General features: G+C 37.3%; 4 protein-coding genes across 9 annotated transcripts; 1 reads left to right on the forward strand and 3 right to left on the reverse strand.

Moving 5' to 3' along the window:
* Nucleotides 1-437: 437 nt before the first annotated feature.
* Nucleotides 438-7,017, reverse strand: LOC140769909 (bZIP transcription factor 1-B-like). Of its 3 annotated transcripts, XM_073110822.1 has the most exons (14): nt 6,861-7,017; nt 6,539-6,725; nt 6,342-6,407; nt 6,166-6,252; nt 5,277-5,363; nt 5,109-5,168; nt 4,976-5,006; nt 4,834-4,897; nt 4,686-4,740; nt 3,269-3,311; nt 2,921-3,189; nt 1,285-1,362; nt 1,046-1,171; nt 438-962 (listed from the first exon to the last, which is right to left on the reverse strand). In XM_073110822.1, the coding sequence occupies exons 2-14, from the start codon at nt 6,587-6,589 to the stop codon at nt 831-833; spliced, it is 1,149 nt and encodes a 382-aa protein (XP_072966923.1). In that variant the 5' UTR covers nt 6,590-6,725; nt 6,861-7,017; the 3' UTR covers nt 438-830. The 3 variants fall into 3 exon arrangements, with proteins under 3 accessions (XP_072966923.1, XP_072966909.1, XP_072966916.1); XM_073110808.1 differs by having other exon boundaries at nt 4,834-5,006; XM_073110815.1 differs by having other exon boundaries at nt 2,921-3,186; nt 4,834-5,006; nt 6,861-7,016.
* Nucleotides 7,018-7,680: 663 nt separating this feature from the next.
* LOC140769810 (probable purine permease 11) lies at nt 7,681-12,312 on the reverse strand. Of its 3 annotated transcripts, none has more exons than XM_073110692.1 (2): nt 12,172-12,312; nt 7,681-9,064 (listed from the first exon to the last, which is right to left on the reverse strand). In XM_073110692.1, the coding sequence occupies exons 1-2, from the start codon at nt 12,212-12,214 to the stop codon at nt 7,965-7,967; spliced, it is 1,143 nt and encodes a 380-aa protein (XP_072966793.1). In that variant the 5' UTR covers nt 12,215-12,312; the 3' UTR covers nt 7,681-7,964. The 3 variants fall into 3 exon arrangements, with proteins under 3 accessions (XP_072966793.1, XP_072966799.1, XP_072966785.1); XM_073110698.1 differs by lacking the exon at nt 12,172-12,312 and adding an exon at nt 10,146-10,400; XM_073110684.1 differs by lacking the exon at nt 12,172-12,312 and adding an exon at nt 9,185-9,320.
* LOC140769800 (pentatricopeptide repeat-containing protein At1g11290, chloroplastic) lies at nt 11,832-14,999 on the reverse strand. The gene has a single exon (XM_073110672.1). The coding sequence runs from the start codon at nt 14,993-14,995 to the stop codon at nt 12,584-12,586; it is 2,412 nt and encodes an 803-aa protein (XP_072966773.1). The 5' UTR covers nt 14,996-14,999; the 3' UTR covers nt 11,832-12,583.
* A 4,522-nt stretch (nt 15,000-19,521) lies between these two features.
* Nucleotides 19,522-24,092, forward strand: LOC140774548 (uncharacterized). 2 transcript variants are annotated; one of them, XM_073117589.1, is made up of 5 exons: nt 19,522-20,631; nt 21,275-21,332; nt 22,162-22,398; nt 22,476-22,523; nt 23,459-24,092. In XM_073117589.1, exons 1-5 carry the CDS (start codon nt 20,327-20,329, stop codon nt 23,876-23,878), a joined length of 1,068 nt encoding a protein of 355 aa, XP_072973690.1. In that variant the 5' UTR covers nt 19,522-20,326; the 3' UTR covers nt 23,879-24,092. The 2 variants fall into 2 exon arrangements, with proteins under 2 accessions (XP_072973690.1, XP_072973698.1); XM_073117597.1 differs by having other exon boundaries at nt 19,525-20,631; nt 21,275-21,311.
* Nucleotides 24,093-25,366: the final 1,274 nt, after the last annotated feature.

The following is a 25,366-nucleotide window of genomic DNA, read 5'->3' on the forward strand; positions in this document are numbered from 1 at the left end:
TACTTTTTGAAAAAAAAATGAAGGGGGAGATAATATCAGATTGACTGGTCAGCCTTGTAAAATTATACCTGTGAAGTTCAGAAAATGCTGTTCAAAGCATTCCAGTACCTGATTTTGAATTCCACACCTTTTTTCTCATAATCAATAGTCTCCAAACAAATAGTGTTAAGACATGATCCAAACTAGAAGCAACATATTGAGCTAGAAGCCAATGCACTCAGGATTGGAGCAAATTTCTTTCAGCAATTGGAAATTTGGAATATAGTAATTTGTTACTATATTAGATCAACATACTGAGGTCATTCAGATGTCAAGGACAAGTAACAAATATAACTAATGATTTATATCAGAAGATGCTGTTGCAAATACCATTCATGATAATTTAACAATAAAAAGTTTCACAATATTCCACCTGGTACGTTCTTATAGAACCTGGGTAACAGAACAAAGATTGTAATTTCTTATTAAACAAAATCTGCACTCTATTGACATCTTCAATGATACACCAACGTTACAGCACTAATAATTACTAGTCATTGACATAGTATACATAGCAGAAAAGCAATTAAGACATACAACTAAGGTAAGACACAAGAAAGACATCAAGAAAGACATCCATGAGTTAGCTGACAATGTGGAATCAGGCTACCCTACATGTCCATGAGAATGAGACTAGGAAGGTCAGTATCAATATTCCAGTTAACGAGTAACTATAGCAAATCTATTGTTCAATTTTTATCAAACTGCGTCTGGCAGTGCGAATAATCTATAGTCAGAATCAGACTTCAGGACATAGCACAAAGCATGCTGGCTGTAGGTTAAGGATCAGTCTATGCTTGTTTTTCTTCTTCAGGATGAGCATCACAATCTGACCGCTTTTCATGGTTGTCATCACCAGAATTATGTTTGTTTCTGTCAAGTCTTGGATCATCCGTTTTTCGTTGAATGTCCCCGAGTTTTTCCTGCAAAATTGAAACGACAATAAGTATCTGCCAGGAATGTGCTGCACATGATTATACTATGAGCTCACAGAATGCTTCATCACCTGAAGAGAGTTGTTCTGAGAAAGAAGTTCTTCATACTCCTTCCTAATCCGGTTCACCTCTGCTCTTAGGGAAGCATTTTCCTCCTTTAAAACCTCAGCTCGTTGAGCAAGCTCCTCACACTCGGCCTGGAAAAATAGTAGATATTAAATAATAAATCACAATTTATTATTAATTAAGTCTGGAAAATAAACAGAAATATCCGCAGAGGTTTTCAATAAAAATTTATGCAAGCTATTACCTGCTTGCGCAACCTGGATCTACGTGCAGATTCCCTGTTGGATTGCTTTCTCCTCTGCCTTTTGACTTCTCTTTCATCCTGAATATTGCCAACATGACAGTAAAGATAACTATGCCTCCAATAGTTTTCTGTACTTACAAGGTTATGTAGAAAAGAATATACACTCACTCATTCCACTTAAAAATCAGGCTTAAGGCCTCTGGTACAGCAGTCCAAGAATTAGATCTTTCAACTATTGCAAAGGTAATTTCTTCTCCTTAGAGATACATAACAAAGTAGTATGTCATTATCCATGGCTAGGATTCATATGCAGGTACTTAACGATACATATACAGGACTAGGGAAAGATTTCTTCCAAATCTCTCATGTAGTTCCTGTATTTTACTTTTCTTTCCTCTTCTCCTACTACTTTTCCCTGCATCTTTTCCTCTAGAGATCCATATCAATCTGCTTCAATCTTAGAATTAATCTTCTACCATAGTTCTCCATGTCAAAATAAAAAACACGGACTCATCCTATATACTTCATTCTGAAAATCAAAATTAGATTGTTGATACAAACTTCCACCTCCTCAATGGTATATGGATTGATCAGCACCGGAACTTGAAATTCAGAGTATCAAAGCATAATTTCAATTGTTTACGGAAATGGTGCCAATTTATCATTCTAGTGACTGCATAAATATATAGATCTTCCCGTTCTCAATCAAGGAAAGGAAATATTACAATGGACTAGTATATTGACAATACAAATATTGATCTTTAAAGACAATAGTAATGCTTCTATCAGAATTCCACATTAACATGCATAATGTACCACCCTTAGCGGGCATGCATTATCTGGTCAAACAGCAAAGGCACCCAATTTAATGATGCTGGTATCTCACCAAGGATTTTAATATAGCAAGAAAGACATCATTACAAGAAAAGTGGATCCCATGGGGCTTATAGATAGCAGGACTGATTTTTAAATTGGACAGTGACAATGACTTGCATATATTCTTGCATTGTCTACTCAAGCTCAATTAAGGAAGTGTAAGAACAGCTTAAAATTTACTATTGACCGGTTTCTACTTTATCTAGCCTATGAATGACCACACGTCACTTCAAAACAATTCTCGAGTGAGTGTATATTCTTTAAGTGGCAAGTTGCAAAGAGAAATTACAATAAGCAAGACAATATCTTGACCTTACAAGTCACACTACTAAAACTTTGAATTTGCTATGTAAAGTTAACTAAACTATTATCAAGAACATTAGTTTTATTGAAACACTAGGGCATCTCACACTTCTAAGGTGCACTAAAATCAACAAGTAAATTACATTTTTCTGGTTTAGTAAATGTAAGTTTCACTAACTTGTCAGATTAAGTGCTTGAAAGTTGGAAGAAAACAAACAATGTTTTCTTTAACATATAGCATAGCACAGTTACTTTCTATTATTACCGGATGTAAAGGTTATATTACAGACTGAAACTACAATAGGCTGTATATATAAACATAAACTTCTTCACCATCATTAGAACAAACAACCAACAACTATTATGCCAACCAGTTGATCAACCATCATACCACATCAGCATAATAAAGGAACTTTTTTAGCACTCCTGATAGAAAAAGTGCAAGCTAAGCAAAAACCTGCATCCAATGCTCAGCCGGAACTACAGCTCCTGTGACTGCAGTAGACGGAACCTTTCCACGTATTGGAGGAATAGGCGATGAGCTTGGAGTGGCCCAATAGTCCATGCCTATATTTAAGTTTGTAGTGGGACCAGCAACCCCTCCAAGTGCACCAGTTGCGGGCATCGGCATCATGGGCATAGTTTGACTCAACATTCCCTGTGATGGTGTACGAGTTACGCCATTCTGAGAACCACGTGTAGTAATGCCACTTTGAGAGGTCTCTGCTGTCATGCATAGATAAGCAAGCAAGTTTATCAAAGATAACATTGGCACCCAACTAGAAATAGATTTATATAGGTGTACCATCAAATGATTCTTGTCCGGCACTTGCCTTTGGCTGTGAATCCTGTGAAAGTTCAACTAGAAGAATATGAGAAAGCCCAGAAGACCTCAATGAAACAGCATTAAGAGAAATTTTTTGTTCCCAACCACTTTCGAGTCTTGATTCCATCTCAATCAAGAAATAAATTAAATGTGTATGAACACCTACTACATCTTAACAGGAAAAGAAGAAGATAAATATCCAAGAAAAGAGGTGACTATTACTAAAGTTAAAAGAGTGAAAAGAGAAAAACTCCCTTAAATAATTTCTTTCTGAACTAGCAAAATAAGTGTTAACAAAGTTATGAAACTAGAGAGGCTCCTACAAAATCTTAATCAGTATAATTCATATATCACAGCTGTTGTATCAGTATATGTTCCTAAAAACTCACATCATGACAAAGAAATAGATAACCACATCATGCAAGCACCTTTTCCCAATATGTGCTCATCACCATATTATAGGTAACATATTTTTTATTTTTTATTTTTGAATGTATCTTGTAGCTAGATTTGTTTAGATTATATTATTTGATTAAAACTCCTAAACTTAGGAGATTTGATTGTTCATAAGTTATAGGATAAGATTTTTTTTTACGATTTGGTTGATTTTGAATTTGAAAGAGTTCAAGTTTGATTATAGATAAGGTTAGGAAAGATTTTGATTAGTTTAGATTGTGATTTGATGTAATCTCCACGTCTCTTTATATAAAACTGAGGGAAATTTCAAAAATGCAAACAAATTATCATGAAAAATTGAATGAAATATTATTCTTGTGGAGATTTCCATGTCTCTTCTACCTTCTTCTTGTCCTTCTCCCTTCTCGAGTGGACACACTTTCTATTGCCCCGACAATCTAGGTGGACTCTTTTTTTCCCTACAACACCAAGTGGGTTTGATCATCTTTCCCCATAGGCTTGGTGAGTTATCTTTCCATAACTCATCTATTTAGTCATGCTAGTAGAGAGAAAGGTACTTAGACACACCCAAAAAAAGGGATCCACTAATGCTCTTTCCTCTTTTGGGTCGTCGATCTACATATCTCCTTATTTCTCCCTATATTGGTATGTGTCCTATTCCACTCCATATCAATTTGGTATAAGAGCCATCAGCTTCAAAACATTTCAAAAAATCCTCATAAGTTCTTCTAAAGAAACTCAACTTGAAATTTTCAAAAATTATGCTCCAGTAACTCGACAAACATCACTAGGATTGGGAGCAATAACATGTGTCGATGCACACATGACAAGGTTTCCCTATACTAGGCTAGAAAGATAGATATATATATAGTTATATCATGATAAACACATTCTAGTAGTATGCATTTATGCTATTCTCATGTCCAACCAATATAACAAAGATCCCTAAATCAAAAGTAACACTTTTATTGGTGCTCACATTCTGAGAATTTGCATCACTTCCTTCACTTGAACTCTCACTTCCACTTTCACCGCTGCAAAAAACCATGATTTTCTCAATGATGGTAAAAGTTCACAAACAATGAAAGAAATTCTTATATGATAATGACCCCATTTAAATTACATACCTTTGAGAGAAGACTCCATTTGCTGAAGCCCCAGATGCTTTACCCAGTTCATTGTTGTTCTTTCCTGTAATCATATTCAAACTACCTAAACTTCCTTTGGATCTTTTGAGAGGACTTCTTTTTTTACCTTCAGATGACTTACCATCCATTTCCGAACTACCAGGTGCAGCTACCTAGAAGATGAAATTCATAGAGTTGCTTCAATGATGATAAATGCACCAATAATTAAGTTAAAGACTTTCCTACTTGCAAGAGTTAAAAGATATTCCACTTACAAGAGCATCAGCATTTCCATTAGGAGACGGCATAGCATAAGGAGTAAATGGATGTGTTCCCTGATCAATGGTTGTAAGATGAAAAGAAAAAGAAATTAGTTGCTAGCAGCACATGGTGTTCATGAGAGGATGTCAGATTCCAATTACACATATTGGCATATAGTATACCGGAGGCATAGATGCGTGAGCATATAACCCTCCTGGCGGATACATGACATACTGATGTGGTGGGGTTCCATATGGCGGCATAATGGGCTGCAAGAAAGGAGAGAACATAAACAAACATACAGAACCACTAATCACCATATACTTTATTCACTCTTAGAACCAACAATCATGTGTTTGGAACCTCTTTCTAGTTTTTATGTCACAGCTTCAGATCAAATAGATAAAGATACAACTTAGGGAGGTTTCCATCTCTTAACCACATCAAAAATCTTTGAGACACATGCAATTCCATGAAATCCTTTCATATGTAATCCCAATAACAAAATTTCTCAATATGGAAGAGCAGAAAATTACAACTGAAACATTCTATAGTCAATTGACTTTCGAGTTTCCTCATGGATTACTGTATTTAAGGGCTCAATGCAACAATTGTTATGGATTAACCAACAAGTAAAGAAAAATGAAAATTTTCTTGTCTATCCACAAGTAAAAGAAAGATGAAAATCCGTCTCATCATAAGGTTTTGCAAAGAAGCTATTTCACCTACCTGACTTTATCTTTTACAGAACTTTCTGGCAGTGTCCAGCATATGAGTCAGCTAACTGCTGACTACATCACTTATGATAGTGCAACTACACCTAAGCAATAATATGTCTAAAAAACCTGTCCCAAATATAATGTTCTCCATAACTGATTATCATGATTCATGGCATCTCTATCAATAACAATTATCCCATGTCTAACCATTGATTTCCTATGATGTTCAAAACAAGATTCCCTTAGAGTTCCCTAATCCACTTTCTGTATATTACACATCTCTCTTGATGCCCAGACATCATTTCACTGCAAAAATAATAATCAAGACAACCATAGAAAAGTTAAATAGCACCTGAGCTCCCCACATATAAGGATGAGCTTGGGGACTCGATGCCACAGGCGAGTGAAAGAACCCATGCGGCGGAATCGGCGAGTACGCCTATTAGAAGTGGAATTTGCAAGCTCATAAGATACCTAAAACAGGTAAATTTTTAATTCTCAACAACAAAGCTAAAAAGTATCGCCCACCTGAAAGCTAGGCCACTCAGGGTAGACCGGGGCGGCTGGGCTGGAGGAAGTGGTTGGTGGCTGTTCCTGAACAAGATAACCCAGCACAGCAAAGTAAAACTAAAAATCCTTTCCTTCTCTTCCACGAAAACTGTACAGAAATCCTCACAATCTTTAATTTTTTTTTTTAAAAAAAAAAACAAGATTGGATATAGTACCTGCGCTGACGATGTTTTCGGAGCTTTTGCTTCTGCCTCGCTGCTTCCCATGATTCTTTAACCCCCCTTTTCAAATCCTCACAATCTAACTCACTTAATCCACCACTGAATCCATCTTTATCCTAAACCGGAGAAGAACGACGAATATATCCACCTAAGCTCACCTTCTGATCTTGCCCCCAAAACCCTAATTTTTCGGAAACCCCCAGAAATCAACACAAATACTGACACTTCGAGGTGGAAAAAGAGGGCAAAAGTGTGGAAATCGAGATAAAAAGGGGATCTTCAAGCAGCAAGGAGACGAATCGAGATCGATGCGTACCGTTGGAGATCGAATCCAGCGAGATGAATACGCGAACGGGACCGCGCGGCTCGAGCGCTCGTCGAATTGCACGAAGACGGCAGGAAGATTGATTGGAAGAGAGAGAAGGTGAGGGGCAAAATGGGAATTATCGGGTAGCAGGGCGAGAATTGAAGGGAATCGGTGAGAGAAACGCAGAAAACTTGGGGAAACGGAACCACCCGTGGGCTTTTTTCTAACAAAAATAAAAATCTCTCCGGAAACGCGTTTCCCTTTCCGATCACTCGAGGACTACTCCGCTAATAAATCTCAAGATTTGTGTAAGCATTTTTATCATTTAACACCCTATCTTATATATTTATTCTAATTCACACCCATATCTTTCTATTATTTTTTTTAATTTGATCTTTGTTTTCTCACTAAATCACATAAAGCCACCCTACTTGGGGTGTTTTCTTTTCGGAAAGGTACATTTTACTCCTTATATTTTAAATAAATATCACTTTGTTTAGTTGGATGTCTATTTCTTTTAAAAAAAAAAAGGTATGTATATACTTCGCTCATTGAGAGAGAGAGAGAGACAGAGACAGAGAATGGATTTATCTTGTGATAATTAATTCATATAATCACTCCTGCTATTAGTAAAGAAAATTATAAATAACATCTTATAATTTGACTATATAAGCCTTTTGTTTTCATTATCTCTTTCTATTTGCTAACAAATACAAATCCACACCTTATAGCTTGATATTTAACTATAATTTAATCCAATCATCTTGATAACTTAATTCTCTCACCAGCTTAAATTTTCAAAACAATATAGATTACAGGAGTGAGTGATAAAAATAACTTAGAAACTTTACATTCAATCATGTGCTCATTTGAAAAGGAGAAGACTTTCTGTGTACTGCTAGCAAAGAACAATATAGATTACATTCTTTGAGAAACTTTTTATTCAAATAAAAGAAGTAATAATTGCAGCAGCATCTAATACTGAAAAAAGAACAATTACTGATGCATGCTGGAGCAAAACAATGTCAGAATAACTCTTTTTATTCATCATCCATAAAGAACTTCAAGGTTCCAACTGCGTCGACTTGAACCGAGAATCATTTATCAAGAGAGTTAGACACTAGAAATTTCCCTGCTGTTCTTCCAGGCATCAGCTATGACCTTCTTGGCTTTGGAGTCATCAAGATAATGTTGGTAGATGTAAGAAACGAATCCCCATATAGCGATAAGCATGGCCATAATCTTCACTCCATCCATCTTATCATGAAAGAAGATCACAGCAAAGATAGGAACCACTGGCAGAGCCAGTGTGCTAATTACATTGGAGAAGAGCGACGACACCACAAAGATTAAACCAACCACTCCTACAGAAGCTACCTGCCAAGATATAGCAGTCCATACCAGAGTGAGCACATAGGACACCCTCCCTGTTCCATATCCCTCCATTTCTCCCTTCAAGCTCTTCCACTCCCCGCTCGCAAAGAGCCCAACAACCGATGCACAAGTCGCAACACCAGCTGTGTATATCTGCATCTCCAATACAACCGAGAAGGTTTCCCTCCTAATAACCTTTTCGAAAGTTAGTTGCATTAGAGAGAGGATGAGCGAGTAGGTTGCTGATGCTCCCAGTGTCAACACAAATCCAAGTGCATACTTTCCCTTGGAGACATCCGTGGAGCTATCAGAGTCTTCGCTGACCCCAAGGAGGGAGGCAGAGAAGGTGAGGAGGATGACGGAGTTGAATATCAACGGAGTGAACTTTTGAGCATTGAGAAAATAGGAGAAGACTGCATTGAAGGCTAGCTGACTCGCACATATGAGGGAGTAAGTCGAGACGGGAAGATACAAGAGACCGTAGGAGTACATCAAGTTGTCAGCGGCCACGAAGAGGCCCAGCACAAGATAGATAAGAGCAATCTTTGCAAGAGGAGGACTAGGGGAAGGGACAGTTGTAGAATCAGACTTGCGATAATGGTAAAAGATCAACGGAAGGAAAAGGAATGGAAAGGCAGCGGTTTGGACGAAGGTGGCCATCCACTTGCTATTTCCACCTTGGTTGTAGTAGAACCTCCCAAGGAGCAAGGCAGCTGTCTGTCCTGCTAAAAGGAAGAATATGTTGAGGGCAACCATGAACCACCATTGCCAGTATCTGGATATGGACTGTTGTGGTGGAGATCTGTAAGTAGGTCTTGAATCATTTGATGGTCCTGGATCTGAGAATTAGATTAATTACCACAACCAAAAAGCACAGGATTAGTCTGGATGTATAACATATAATGTGCTCACACCATGAAAGAATACAACTAGAATTTTGTAATCAAGTAATCACATACTAGTCAATAATGGTCCGACCGAAGATTTACTCCTTAGCAACAAGTGTTGACTCACACTTCTTTCAGTTCGGTTTTCGCAAAAGCAAAAAAGTTTCTTCATTTTTTGAAGGACCGCATTTTCCTCCATATAATTAACGTAAAAATTTGACAAACAGCAATCGTGAAAGTTGTGGAATGCACATTGGTGGCAAGTTGACGCACATTACTCGATTGGATCTCAATCAAGATAGAATCTAATTGCCTTCATGAAGTCCAAACTCAGCTGAACTAATATCCAATCCAATCTAGAAATAAATTGAGGTCCTTCACCTTTGATTATCTGATACAGAACAGCAATGGCTTTGACAAAATCAGATCGTAAACTTCAGTTCAATATTGTTGTGAAGCAAGAAAGAAAGAAAAATAATGAGGTTTCCAACAGTTGGATATATTTTTTTATGAATCAGAACTTTAGGCAATAAACTAAAATATTTTGGGGGGGCACATATGACTCTCAATTTAAACCAAACGGATTGAATTCAATGATCTTTTTTTTTTTTTTTCTCTCCAAACCACGAGTTCCAATTCCATCAAAGCATCGTCTTTTTGAACGAAAAGTGCAAGAGCAGTGAGAAGGGAGACTTTCTAATGGTGGGCCCATCGTTGACCCATCACTTTGGGCCTCCGTTTCGACTCAGTCCATTGGCCGAACAACTCCTATGCACCCACCTCTCTCTCCCCCCTCTCGCTCCGAGATAGAAGAGAGAGAGATCGAGGAAACCTAATTCCCACAAACATGCCGGAGAAAAGAGGATTTCGTCGATTGGCACCGACTATTTTGCACAAAAAGACGAATAAACTAGATCTTCCTCTAGGATAAATCAATCAAAGGAGTAAAACCTAGCCCTAAATCATCGCAATAGACGAATTAATTAGAAAACAGAGATGAAGAGGAGAAGGGAATCGAGAAAATTTTGCTGACCTCCCGTATGGAGCTGGATTTTTGGATCACCCATGCCTCCCTTCTACGGACAGTCGTTGGGTTGGAAGGAACGAAGGGAGGAGGAGACCGAGAAGAGGAATTAAGAGAAAGAGGAGGGGGTTTTTCGTGAATTTTTAACGAAGAAAGCCAGAAAGGGAAGTGAACTGCGACGATGCTTTCGGGATTGATACTCGTTCTGCGCCGCTCTTTTCCGTTAAAAGCTTTCTTTCTCGTGCTCACTCCAACTAACTAATTTGCAGCCCTTCTTTTTCTTATTCTTAGGTCAATTTTGCAGAGAACCCCACTAGAATTAACTATTTACTAGGGCATACTTCACTTTGGAAATAAAGTTAATTATATAATAAATAATTTTTTGCATTCTCAAGTTCAAAAATAACTATTCTTATATTCATTCTTATTCTAAATAAAGTTGTAATAATTATTTTTAAATTAATATAAAATGAATAAAAATATTAAAAAAATTATGATTTATTTTTTATAAAATTATTAAATTAATGAGATAAACATTAAGCATAAATTAGTAATTTGATTAATATATAGTATAAGATATAATTTTAATGAATAATATTTATAACTGTATAATATAGTTATTATGATGTTTAGCTGTTATTTAAAATAATAAATTATTTTTAAATAAGAAAAAACTTATTGCTGACAATGTTATTTATTTGTGAAAAAAGAAAAATAGTTTGAGCTTTGCCCTGCAGATTGTATATGCTCTCGATTTATTTAAAGATTTTCTTTCAAATTTGAGGGATTGAAATTACTAATGTATTGAAAAGGCGGTCAGGAGCTTTGCCATAGAAATATTTTCAGGGGCGACTATGTAAAAATCCATTTTCTCTCAAAAAATTGAAAAAAAAAAACTATGTAAATTTTTATTGCACATATATTCCTCAAAAACTTCTTCTTTTTTTTTTTTTTACATATTTAAGTAGTCATTGATCCGAGACAAATAATTTAATAAGAATTATTAATTTCTCTCTCCTATTGAACGGTTGAGATTAAATGATACTAAATAAAATTAGTCAGAAATGCCGTCGCATGAACTAGAAGTATCGATCACTTTTCTAAATTGTAAGGATAATTAGTCATATTTTGTTTCTCTCTTTTTAGCCATTTATTTGTCTATGATAAAAGTTAACACTCCTATTATTAAGAAAACGATTATAAAGATAAGCAATAAAAAATACTTAAATTCTATTTTTTTATCGATTAATCTAGTCGCATGTGTAAAATGTCTTGTATACCCTTTAATTAATCAACAGATGAAAATTATTTTTTAGAACTAATTGGTTAGTATCAAACCATCCAGATCCTAACCATGTAACAATAAAAGACAAAGATGCCCTTATCCTTGCAGACATATTTCATGTAGGACATATTGGCCCTTTCTGGAATTTCCACATGCAATTTAGTAAAGGGTGCTACTTTCAAATAGATTTTGGCTATTGAGCCAACTTTATATATGAATACCCTTGTAAAGCACTACTTGAAATTAACATTCAAGGCCACATAAATAATCTACTCTGGAGGTATAGACAAAAGGAATTATTAGCAAATCCATGAGAACCAAGGAACTCATGAAGACATACCAGAGAAAATTGCATCCTAAATAGACAAATGTTATAAAGTACAAGAGAATTGTTCAAGCAAGTTGTCCAATTTTTGAAAGTGTTTTGATTCAAATTTATTAGACAGAATGCAAAGTACATATACATAGCTTATAATAAATTTGTTGGAACTATCAAGCCCCAAGTACCACCAAGAACTGAATTCAAATTACATTCTAGGGAAAGAAGTAGCTAACTATATCTCCTTGGTGGAACATTAAAATTGTTGGTTAAGTTTCATCTACTAACTATATGGTACACTAGTTCTTAATCAGATTTTCGTATACTTGCTATGGTTGACAGGCCCTAAACTACAAGTACTAGGTCCTGAGAATGGAAAAAGAATATTTGATTTCCTGACATGCATCAAGCAGATAGTGTAATTTACTGACCTGCTTGGCAAAAACGGCACTGACGATGGTGTGATTTCACCATGCTGCATCATCAGCACAGAGTAGTTGTAACTGGTTTCAATGTCAACTAAATTATTCAGTCTCCAAATCATCTATGAATTTATCAGCAGTCATTCTTATCTGACTTTCAGAGGCCCAAAATTCATCAGGTTGTAACTTGTAACCTTCATCCTCATGAATTCCATATATTGAAGGAAATGCACCATACCAACTATGCTCAGAAGCATTTCTTTCTGTCAAATATTAGCAAAACCAGAGCAGCCAACTGATGAGCTATTGAAGGTTGCTCAAAGGTATTCCACACCAATGCATTGATCATGCCTTTGAGGATGAAGATCAAACTGAAATCACAGGGTAAAACTGTAACTCATGATGTTGGACTTCCCCTATTCTACCAGTAGTCTCCACACGAACAAAGACCATTCTTAAAATGGTGGAATCTTTGCATGTCCCTCACGATAATTTCCCGCCCTGTCACCAGAGATATGAACTTGGTGGCATTGTGACAATCATTGCAAACACGGAGGTTCTTCCGTATCTGAATCGTGGTGCCTGGGGTGGTATTTATAAGCCCAAATGTGATGGCTAGCTTCTCACTATGGCTGTTGAGGAGCTGTTCTTTCACATCTTCTTCCACGTCATGTATCAAATCCATGTCAGGCACATAGCCCGCAGCTTTGATCTCATCTATTAAACGAGCTAACCTTGTGTAGATCCTCTCAGCTTGTGGGTGATTTGTAGTCCCAGAATAGAATGTGTGGAGCTGGTTTTTCAAATCAATGAAGCTGCATCCTGGAGTCTTCTGTAGCCCCTTCTTCTCCATCATAGTTCTCACTCGAGCCACGTCCTCCCACATCGAAGCATTCGCGTAGATATTTGCCAAGAGAACATGATAGCCACCCTCTTCTGGCTCTAGCTTGAAGAGCCGCTTTGCAGCCTCCTCCCCCAAACGGACATTTTTGTGTTTCTTGCAGGCACCCAACATGGCACCGTAGACACTAATACCTGGTTCCATTGGCATCTTCTGGATGAAGTCCCAAGCTTCATCAAGCTTTCCAGCACGGCCAAGAAGATCCACCATGGAGCCATAGTGGTCCATCCGAGGTTCGAAACCGTAGTCCTCCTTCATGCTGGCAAAGTATCTCCTTCCCTTGTCCACCAAACCACAATGGCTGCAAGCAGACAGAACACTTAGGAATGTGACATCGTTTGGCTTCACAGGGCTGTCCTTCATCGCTTCAAACAGCTTAATTGCAGCCTCAGCAAAACCATGGGATCCGTAGCCATCTATCATTGCATTCCACGTCGTCACATGTCTCTCACTAGTCGAATCAAAGAGCCTCCGTGCAATATTTACACCCCCACATTTTGCATACAAGTCTATAAGAGCTGTTGCCACATAGATATTGCTGTTTAAATACTGTCTAACAGCAAAACCATGAATCCATTTTGCCTGCCTTAAGATAGATAAGTCGGCAAGGGCAGGAATCACACTAACCAAAGTGAAAGAATCAGGCCTTACATGCTCATGCTGCATCTTGGAGAAAAGTCCTACAGCCTCATTGGAGCACCCATTCTGTGCATAACCTAAGATCATTGCATTCCAAGATACCAGAGTCTTCACTTGCAAATTCTCAAAAACCATGGTTGCAAGATCTACCCTCTTACACTTTGAATACATGGTGATCAGTGCATTCATAACTGAAGGATCAGATCCCAAGCCAATCCTTACCAGTAATTCATGAACACGCCTCCCCTCATCAAGATCCTCCAGATCACCGCAAGCATGTAGGGCCCCCATAACAGTCACATCCGTGGGCTCTATCCCTTCCTCTAACATCTTCTTAAACAGCCTGAGAGCTTCTTCCGCATTCCCACTCTGTCCATACCCATCAATCATTGTGTTCCATGACACGACATTCTTAACCCTCATTCTATCAAACACCAACCTTGCTCTCTCAATATCTCTGCACTTTGCATACATATCCACAAGCGCAGTCGAAATATTCACCAAAGATTCAAACCCCGCTCTAATTGCAAACCCATGAACAGATCTTCCAATCCTCAAACACCCGACATTCGCACACGCAGGCAAAGCAGAAACTAAAGTGATCGAATCCGGCGTCCCCCCATCTTCCTGCATCCTAATAACCATCTCCAGCGCAGCCTCCGCCAGACCATTCTGTGCATAGCCAGCAATAATTGCATTCCAGGCCACCGAGTCCCTTTCAGGCATTCTGTCGAACACGTTCCTGGCATCATCAACCCGCCGACATTTTGCATACATATTGGCGACAGCGGTCAGAGCAAAGACATTTGAGGAGAAGCCATTAGCAATAAACTGCGAATGCACCTCCCTGCCGCGTCGCAGGTCGGAATTCTCGCCGCAGGACTTCAAGAGGTAGGTGAAGTTGTGGACGACAGGGCGGACGCCAGCAAGCTTCATGGAGGAGAAAAAGGCGAGGGATTCGTGCAAAGGCGCGAGCTTGGCGTAGGACTGGAGCATGGAGTGGTACAGCTCGTCGGGTTTGTCGCCGCCGTCGATAGAATCGAAGACGAGGGACGCCTCGCTGAGGCTGCCGAAGCGGGAGAAGAGAGAGACGAGCTTGGTCTGGAGGAAGGGGTCGCGGTGGAGGCCGCGCTTCATGAGATGGGGGAGGATTCGGCGGAGGTCGGCGGGGGAGGAGGAGAGGTCGAGGAGGAGGTGAGGAGAGGTGGGAAGAGATGGGGTTTGGGGTTTAGAGGAGGAGGGAGGAGGAGGAGGATGAGGAGGGAGGGGGAAGGGATGAAGGGTGGAGATCATTTTAGCTTGTGGAGTGATCTTTTCTGGTGTTCCATGGAGAAGAGGGTGAGGTTGGAAAAATGTACACAGGGGAATATACAAATAACCCCTTGATATATTCCTATATTGTGTTAAACCCATATTTTTTTAAAATATAAATATTTTATTTTAAAATATAAATATTTTATTTTAAAATATAAATATTTTATTTTAAAATATAAATATTTTATTTTAAAATAATTAAAATATTTTTTAAATTAATTCTAGTATAGTTAACTTAGCCTAGAAGTTTAACGTTCTCTTATGTGTATATCTGTTAAATTATAAGACTCGATTTATAAATAGTAAAATATATATATATAGTGTAAATTTTAATTATGTTAAAAACTAGGGTGTTATATATAAATTTTTTATAAAAATAATTCACTAAAAATTAATGTGAAGGGTATAATTGTAAATATAAACTTTAGAACAATATATACAAATAAGATATTTTTGAATAAGAGTATATAGAATGGTATAGATGCAAAAAGAATTCTTTTTTTTTAATTGGAATTATAATTTAGAAATAAGTAATAACCAATTAATATTTTTAGTATTTTTTTATTATAATCTTAGTTAGGCAAAGTGCTTATTAAGCTTGAGTCTCAAGTTTAAATTAAGCTTGATTAGGCTCATGCTTAATTATACTTTGCTTGATTATTACCAAAGCTAGCTATCATACATTAATATTCTTTGGGATATTATTAAAAATAGTTACATTTTTGGTTTTATCATTATTCACACCATACTATATATATGTATTTAACATCGAACCCTATATTTTGCTTTTAATATATGTTAATTAGTTCCGGTGAACGAACATTTACTATATAGATGAGTTAAATGAACTATAGATCAGAATGGCTCTTAAACCCCGAGTAAGTTTCTGAGACGAAGATAAATCTTTAAGATCAAATGAGGAGTATTTTTAACATTTTATTTTTTTTTCTTTAATTTTTTAGAGTAATGGGAATATTATTTTCTATGCATAAGAGTTAACTCGAGGTATTTATGAGCAATTAAAAGCAAAATGGATAGGTGGGATAATAAATATCTATATGATAGAGTGATTACTAGTAATTAATGACTCAAAAGAAAATTTCTTTAGCTCAGGGGGTGTTTCCATGAGAAGAGTTGAAATTTAAAGCTTGGCATGCAAAGTAGAGTCCTAACTCAAGTTAGAAGCTTGAGCTTTTAAGTTGAGACAAAGTTTGTTTAGTGGTATTTTCTAGCTATTTAACTATTCATTCACAAAAGCACTTCCTTGTTAATTAACTTTGGTAAGGCACAAATATATTTCTTTTAGAGATCTCCAAAGTAAACAATATAACAGAAGCAAGCATCAGTATTAGCTTCCTGTCAATAACTAATTTAAGTTTATCGAGCTGAGCTTGAGTGAGCCAACTTCGGCTCTGGATTGGTCTAGGTGGTTAATTTGTATACTCTTATTCTCAGAGTTTTAATTTTGATCTAGCAAATCCACTTTTTAGATGAGTTCCATAGTTTTGGACTAGACGAGTGTCGGGTAAATGCTGTAAACCTGAAGGGGCCTTTTGTACTAGCTTACCGTCTAAAAACGAGCATTAAGCTGAACAGATGACCAACATAAAGCCGAACGTTTGATCTACGGTGCTCTCTCTACCCAAATTAACTAACCGTCTGTATCTTGATTAGCTTCTCTAAAGCCGTGAAGAATAGTGACTTAATAAAAACTTGACAAAGGTTGGTTAATATCTAAAAGGAGGTGCTTGAGTTGCCAAGGTCTCGAAGAGTGAAGGCGTAGGACTTTGGCAAGGATTTCAGAGTCGACTTCAACAGCGATTTTTCAATAGCCTAGCTCACCTAACGGCGATTGCTTCGGTATGGAAATGACGATTGCTTCAACATGGAGATGATCCGACGAGGTGATGTTAACAGCAGCAAGGCAATTCTTTTCTAATCCTCTTCTCTTCTTTTCATCCTTTTGTTCTATATTTTTGTTTGTCTCTCTTGCTTTCCTCCTCTTCTTGCCCTCTAATTAATGGTCTAATTAACTTGAGCCATTGTCAAGTAGTTACTTGTGTTGAACAATGTGTAGCTCTTTGAACTTTTAAGAATAAATTTAACTCCATCACAGTTCAAGGTAACAATTAAAAGACAAACACACAACCCCCTAGAGATAACAGCATTGGGAGAGAATCTTCTACCTCTTCCTCTTGTTCAAAGAACCTAATCTTTGCACCCTAACACCAAGCAAATGGCTCAGAATCCAAGAGTTAATACTAATTTACCCACATAAGCTACATATAATAACCCTAATTATGCTTCACATATGCTTTGTTTAGTCCAACATGTCTAATAATCTCACGTTTTCATGCAATAGAATAGGTTTATATCTTTCTAACTGCACCCCAAGAATAAAAAACTAATTAGTTGAATCTAGGGCTTGGGGTATGGCAAATTGGAAGGTTGAGTGAAAAGTGGGGCTTGTGTTGGCTAAAAGTGTTTCAAATGGAGTGTAAATTAATTGGGTTTCATGTTTCTCAAAGAAAGCAAAGAAAAAAAATGAAGAGTTTTAAATGCCTATCAATACCTCTCTTATTTTGAGTAAATCAAGATATATTCAACATTAAAATATGAAATGGTTGACTTTTTCTCATCTATTAAAAAAAATGCATATATATAAGTTAATTAATATTTCAACGCTCGATATTATGGATTGAGATTCTATACGAGCCAACTCGCGTGGACCAGTCGGGCATTTCAACACATCGATTGTGTATATCTGATAACTTTACTTATACTCGCTCAAATCCTACGAACCCTCTTAATTTTTTTTTTGGGTGCGATTGAAGCCGGTTAGATACATGTGAACTGTATTGACGTGCATCCAGTAGCATACTTAGACTTACTCACACAAATTGATCCACATAAAACCCTTAAAGATATATAGTTTGCTACTTATATTATCTAAAATAGTATAATAAATTTGCATCCTCAAAGAAAAGATTATTATAGTTTAGATATTTTAATGAATAAATTGTAAGCTTTTATTTTACAAGAATATAATATAATAAACTAAATCATAGTCCATGGGTGAAAAGTAACAATACTTTAGGTTGATTTTTCTTATAAGATTTTATGTGGGGCTCATGACTCATCTTGATTCAAATATCTTGTACTTCTCCATCTTGAGACTCAAGAGTATAAGATAAGATAAGATAGACCCACCAAAGTTGTTTGCATAGTGAATGATTGGACTGTTCAGTTCTTGGAATGAACAGGAGAAGGGCCCAACCCTAACCCTAACCCTAACCCTAATCCAAGATATGTTTCAACTATTTCCTAAATAAATTGGACTGCCTACCTAAGTACCTAAGCACATAAATGAAGTGCAATGTTGTCATGTTCCCTAATGTCAGACACTGCTGTGCTATTCCTTAATGTTGCATTTAAGAAGATGTAATTAACAATCACCCTCACACACCCAAAGTCCTCATTATTCACCAATTTCTTTAGGGCAAAGATATTAATTTAGTCAAAAATATAAGAAAGTATAATAATTTTGATACAAAGCAGGAGATTGTTGACTAAATTATGATGGAATAACACCTCAATTTTACTTACAAGTTGCACAACTCTTAGTGCTCTAGTGTTTGGATTAAGGAAGGCTTGAATAGTGGCAATGATGCTCACTTACCATAAGCACCATTATCTCCCATGGAATGTGGGGGAACTGTGGAAAAGCCATAACAACCATTTATGCTTTTCAACAATCCTCCATTTGCTAGCAGGCTTGAACTATGGATACTATCTATTGTGGGCTTAACTAAAATTAGTATTGATGATGCGTCGTTCTCTCCTGATCCCTCTCCTGATCCGACTTGAGCAAGGGTTAGTTTTTTTCATTGCCCGCTCCATAGATCATAGTCCTCTCTTTGCCGGCACTATTGGATATGCACCGCAACTAAACTCTTACCCACCGAGACGAAAGCCCTGTGATTTACTCTGCTTAAAAGTCTAGGCTATAAGCTCACCAATCTTACTATTAAATAGATTCCAAGTTTGAACAACAATTTTTTTTTTTCGCTTCAAGCTCTTGCTACTTGTCTTGTTATCCGCTGTTATATGGAGGTTGTTAGCGAACCTGGCTAAAGATCAACCCTATTCTTCTGTCTAAAATTACTCAAGTTTTTCCTGCTCTTCTAGATCATTTGTTTGTATACCTTTCTTTCTTGTGAAAAATAAAATAAAATAAAATAATAACCACAAAAAAAAATTGTGGAGATTATTAGTTGGATTTGAGCAGAATGCTGTGTGGTGGTTTGGGCAGACAGCTGAGCCAACAACCACATCAATACTCAACACCATGTCAGATCACCTCTGCATTGCATGTTTTGGTTTGCAATTTAATTCAAAAAAACAATTGTTTGGGTTTGTCTCATTTGCTGTTGCAATGCATGGCCTTCACTGAACTACCATCTTACTTTATAAATGTAATCTCTCTCTCTCTCTCTCTCTCTCTTGAAGTCTGTACTCTGTCCAACAAAACAAATGAAAACCAGTCTGATTAATAAATGAAAGTGAAACTTTCTAACTCCCATCTTCCTTCCACCACGAGAGAGAGAGAGAGAGAGAGAGAGAGAGAGAGAGAGAGAGAGAGAGGAGAGAGTAGAGAGGGTGCAGAGTAGAGAGTAGAGAGTAGAGAGTGAGAGGTAGAGTGTACTTCAAACCCTAACAACACACAGAGCTCAAAAACAGAGAGCCAGGAATCCTTGCCAAAATCTCTCTCTGTCTCTCTCTCTCTCATTCCTCTGACTTCTTCCCTTCTTCAACACTCCAAAGGCCCACTCAAACCACCAACCCTATGGAGAGAGGGTAAGTAGAGAGGGAAGCCAACCAACCTAACTCCCCCCCACCCCACAACCCTACTACTACTACTACTACTACTTTACTTTGCTCTTCTTCCTCTTTCTAAAGACCCAATCAGGTTGTGGTGGTAGTAGTAGATTGGTGGTGTTCCATTTTTGAGCTCAGGAAACTCCCAAAAGCTTTACACCAAGAACCCTGGAAAGACCCTGAAGAGAGAGAGAGAGAGGAGGAGGAGGAGGAGGAGGAGGAGAGAGACCCACATCAACTTTTCCAAGAAAGGAGCTACCTTTCCAGGACCACTAGCTTCCCCTTCAAAAACCCACACCCAAAAACCCTCCGTTTGAGCCAAAACCCTAGAGATTTTGATTTTCCCGGCTGCAGGCAAAGGGGGGAAAGCTCACACCTTTCTCTTGCCGTCCTATGAGAATTCTCCTCTGTCAATGAGTTGGATCGATCTCGATGCTTTCGGGGTGCTCGGTTTCGAGTCTGGCGGCGAAATTCGCCTTCTTCCCGCCCGAACCGCCAACTTACAGCATCAAGAAGGACGAGAACGGCCGGCTAGTCGCCTCTGGGATACCCCGGGACAATTCGCTGGATGTCCTGATGCTGGACACCAGGTGTGGGAATAAGATTGTGGCGTTCTATTTGAAGAATCCCTATGCCCGGCTCACGGTGCTCTACTCCCATGGCAATGCCGCCGATCTGGGCCAGCTCTATGATCTCTTCGTGCAGCTTAAGGTCAATCTCAGGGTTAATTTGATGGGGTTAGTGGAGCTTTGTTTCAATGCGTATTCCTTTCTTGCTCTAATGATCCTTTGTGTTTAGAATTAGTACCTTTAGATTGCCCCTAAAGAGATTGCTATTCCTTCTATTAGAATTATTGTTTCTCTGAAAAATAGCAAACAGTTGATTCAAAAGACTAGGAGCAGTAGTAGGTGAAGTGGCACATTGCTAATAGTATCAAGGACCACCACATGAAGAAGAATTAGAGGGATGTAGGGGTTTAGCACCTTCAAGTATTAAGAGGAACATTTTCTTTGTATTGACTATGTTGGCATAGTATTTGAACTATATCACTTTATCTCTTGGTGCCTGCTTACCTCACGGAGGCATGACTGATCAGATATATATAACTCATAATTTGATGTTACTTCCTTAGGCATTTCCTAAATAATTTCTTTTTAATCAAGTAGTGATGTCTAATTGTCTATATCAAATTGGGAAAGTAATTTTTTTTTTGTAGTGTTTATCGACACTTACAGATGAACGTTTTGCTTAACCTCCTTCATTTATGCACACTTGTTGTAAGTACAAGAAAATATTTCTTCCTGAGCCAATAGTTGAACCTTTTATCTACTTAATTCATCTTCTGATGAGATTTTTGTTTATTTATCTTACAATTTGCAGTTTCGACTATGCTGGATATGGAGCGTCTACGGGTAAGGTTGGTCACTTTCTTCTAGTGGTAAATCCTTATCTTCTTTGAGGAAGTGACAGGAAAGTGCAAAGTATATGCATTTCTCAGACAGAGTGTAAAGGTGCATTGGGATGTAAAAACTTTTCTGATAAGTATAGATAGTCTCTCCTGATGAGTATTCTGCCTTAATTCATTTTTAATGTGCACATCACCGGATCACCAAAAGAAAGAGGGATTATTCAGCATAGGAAATTGGTACAACTAGGATGTACGTACAAATATGTGTAAAAATTCACTAGTATCTGCAAAGTAGGACTGTGGTTGCTAAGAATTTATTTACTTTCCTGAGTTTCTTGTGAAATTAGCATGTCATATTAAGCATGGTATGATTCAAAGACAAATTCTGCCCTTTGCTGGGTTCAAAATTCCTGATAGTTTACCTGATAGTCTATTGCTAGGTTTAACTTCTCGCTAGCAATAAGTTGATGTAAGTCACTGGCGATACCATTGTGATAAATGCATATCAAGGCAAAGCTACTTGACTGAATATAAATTTGTGAAGGCAAAGTAATGCTTTCTGGGCTTATCGGAAATGCTTGAAAATGCGATTTTACTTAATAACAATAGGAGAAGTGAGAATTTGGTCAAATGTTCATACCATTGCAAAACTTTTTCTAGAGAACCCTAAAACTTTCTGCTTGACTCAAGGGCTCTTGTAGGGCTGCTCTATCTACAAAAGGCATCTGCTTTATGTTCATCTCAAGGAAACCAAGATGAATGATTTGCACTCAGACAATTATTGACCGTATAATTAATTGCTTTCTACATGTTGGATAAAGCAGTATATAATCTTCTGTAGTTCTGTTTCTGTTGCTAGCCAAGTGAACCCAACACATATGCGGATATAGAAGCAGTATACCAGTGTCTGCAAACTGAATATGGAGTTAGTCAGGAAGATCTGATCTTGTATGGGCAGTCTGTTGGTAGTGGCCCAACATTGCACTTGGCAGCTCGCTTGCCAAGATTGCGAGGTGTAGTACTTCACAGTGCTATATTGTCAGGTCTCCGTGTGGTCTGCCATGTGAATTTCACTTTCTGCTTTGACATCTATAAAGTAAGTATCATTAGTTGATTATATTGTTTTTCAGAGACCTGTGCATTTCAGCTAATAACCAGAAATTTGCTCTGCAGAACATTAACAAAATTAAGAAGGTGAAATGCCCAGTTCTTGTAATTCATGTAAGTACTTAATTTAAAATTTATGTCTCTTCTTTCATGTCTAGCTGTTTGCAATCTGTCTCTTGTATTGAATGACATTTGGAATTTCTATCATCTTTCCTTTATTGCACATGTTTTAAGATTGTGTTTCATACTCATATTCTGATACCGCTGGAATTTTCAATTGATTACACGTATATGTTGCTACATTAAGAATGCTGATCACTAGAAAATTTTAGAAAAGAACTAGTCAGATGGTATCTTTAATTAGGTATATTTAGGTTATTGGGCACCTATGCTTATCTTATCTCTGGATAGTGGGTACATGATAACTAGTTGTATTTCTGCATTTCATTCTGTGATTAATTAATAAATGATTATTGTTCCAAGTTTTCAACCTCTAGATTTGCAATTAGATGATTTTAATATCAGAGAATGCAAATTTTTGGATGCAACTTTTTGGTCAAGAGAGTCATAATCTTAAACGCAATCATCGCCCCTATTAGATGACATGGAAATGCTCTGATCATGGTGAAGTTTCCATGCAAAGTGACTCTTAAGTCAATGTTGTGAGGGATTCTTACTTGGATTTATGACCAGGCTGATGGTGAGACCCCTTCCACCAGTAAATCAAGTACAGATGGATAATGAGAGAGTATCCTGTCTCTAAATCTGAATAGCTGCATGGACATGACGCATGCTACAGCCTGTAGCAGTTAGAGTGCATAATGCTACACTCTGGCACTTTACTTTTTCAGCAATATTGTTTTGGACTTTTCATGTGTCTCTCATGGACTTTCTGAAGTCTCCTAGTGGCAGGCTAGATGATATTTCCTATATTAATTCTAGTGCTTTTAGATAGTAAACCAAGGATTTAGTGATCAAAATATAAATGTATATATTTACATATATGTCCTTTATTATCTTACTGAAATTGTGATCGCGTGCCATTACAGGGAACCGAGGATGATGTTGTGAATTGGTTGCATGGGAATGGGTTATGGAAATTATCAAAGGAACCCTACGAGCCCTTGTGGATCAAAGGAGGAGGCCACTGCAATCTAGAGCTGTATCCAGACTACATCCGCCACCTATGCAAGTTTATCCGAGAAATGGAGAGCGTCACAACTGCAACTCGGCTTAAAAAGATTCGACAAACCCTCCAACTCCCCAAGAAAACTTGTAAGACGAACCCAACTGCCGCCACCACCACTTATGCCACCACCACCACTTTTACTACTAACTGCTTCTGCCGAATCCGATTCCGCAAACCCAATTGCTCTGGTTGCTTGCAAGTAAAGTGCGTAAGGTTGCGGTGTTCCAAGGGCTCAGCATACTTATGCAGCTGTTGTTGTGGTGGAGGAGATAGGCATTGATGGTGATCTCTGTATAGAAATTGTCTTTAGATATCTAACCTTTGTAATGTTGCTCAATTAGGATGAGCCGATTGTATCGCTATTTCCCTTCTTTTTTTCAACTGATCTTGTGATCCCCATGCCACTGATGAGAACATTATTTGATTGGTATCATCTGATGCTTGAGATCTGTATCACTTGTAGGGAAAATAAATTGGCATGTCTTCAATCTTTATGCTGCATGAGCCAAAATCTATGTCATGCTCCATGAATCAGTTCAAGCTATTCCACTCAGATGCTTGTCAGATGCAATAAACTTCCAAAAGGTTTGTATAAACTATTTGGTATGAATAATTTGGTTGAGTAGTAGTTGGTTAGATTGGATGCACATGCCTGTAGTGGATCAAATTTGAAACACTCTTCTAGATTGGCTTATGGTATTGACTTGCAAAAGTTTGGTGAGACTAAATTTACTGTTTATATTTAATATATATATATATATAGTGACATAAAAAGTCCAAGCTTTGAAACTGTGGTCTGGAGGGATATAAAAATTAGATTATATTAGTTATCACATAGTTCTCACATAATCTCATATTTAGCATAAAAATAATATTCGAATTATGAGTCCAAATCAGATGTCATATTCTGCGAAAAGGGTTAGATGATATATCCCAAGTGTAGCAATAAAAGTCTTATTATTATATTACCCTTTGTTACAAACTGGCCTAATCTGATCCGCAATAGTTTTAAAGCTTAGATTCTAACTTGATAGCTTTCTAATGGCTATATGGATGCTAGGGTTAATTCTTGGTGTGAAGGGAGAGAAGTTGTTGTGGAATAGGGGGCATAGAGGCTAGAAGAGGCCAATTAAAGACTTGGGTGTCAATGGCTAGAGACAAGAGAGAAGAAGAGAAGACTAAAATCAATTCCAATAACAAGATGATATCTCAATTAGGATTTCCGTCACATATATATAGAGGCTCACCCAAAAAACTCCTTAATTAACATAAAAATACTTCAAACAACTATAACAATTTCTAACTAAACCCACACTTTTGCTGCGGTGCGTTCGAACGCGGAATTTCCGTTTTTTGTCGATACAAACGTGATGCAAGTATTCAAATGGCCGCATTCGAACGCGCCAATTCCATCCTCTGTCGATGCGAACGTGCTACAGGCATTCGAGCCACCCCGTTCGAACGCGATCCTTGCGTTCGAACGCACCCCGGCAAAAATTAATTTTATTACATCTACGTACTCAATTAGATAAATAGTTTCACCCTTACGTACTTTTTTTAAAATTTAACATTTAGATATATAAATGACAAACTAAATATCTCAATTACTTAAATTTTATTTTTATATTTCTTTGACCTTTTTATTAGTATTTTATACTTTTTGTTTATTTAAACTATTGTTATATTAAAAATCTTTATAATCATTTTTTTTATATTACCTTTGTTCTATTACTTCTATCACTTTTGCTTTTAATTCTGATTATTTTAA

The sequence above is a fragment of the Typha angustifolia genome, chromosome 2 (assembly GCF_048772165.1).
Source record: "Typha angustifolia cultivar Huaian chromosome 2, ASM4877216v1, whole genome shotgun sequence".
In the NCBI taxonomy this organism is placed as follows: domain Eukaryota; kingdom Viridiplantae; phylum Streptophyta; class Magnoliopsida; order Poales; family Typhaceae; genus Typha; species Typha angustifolia.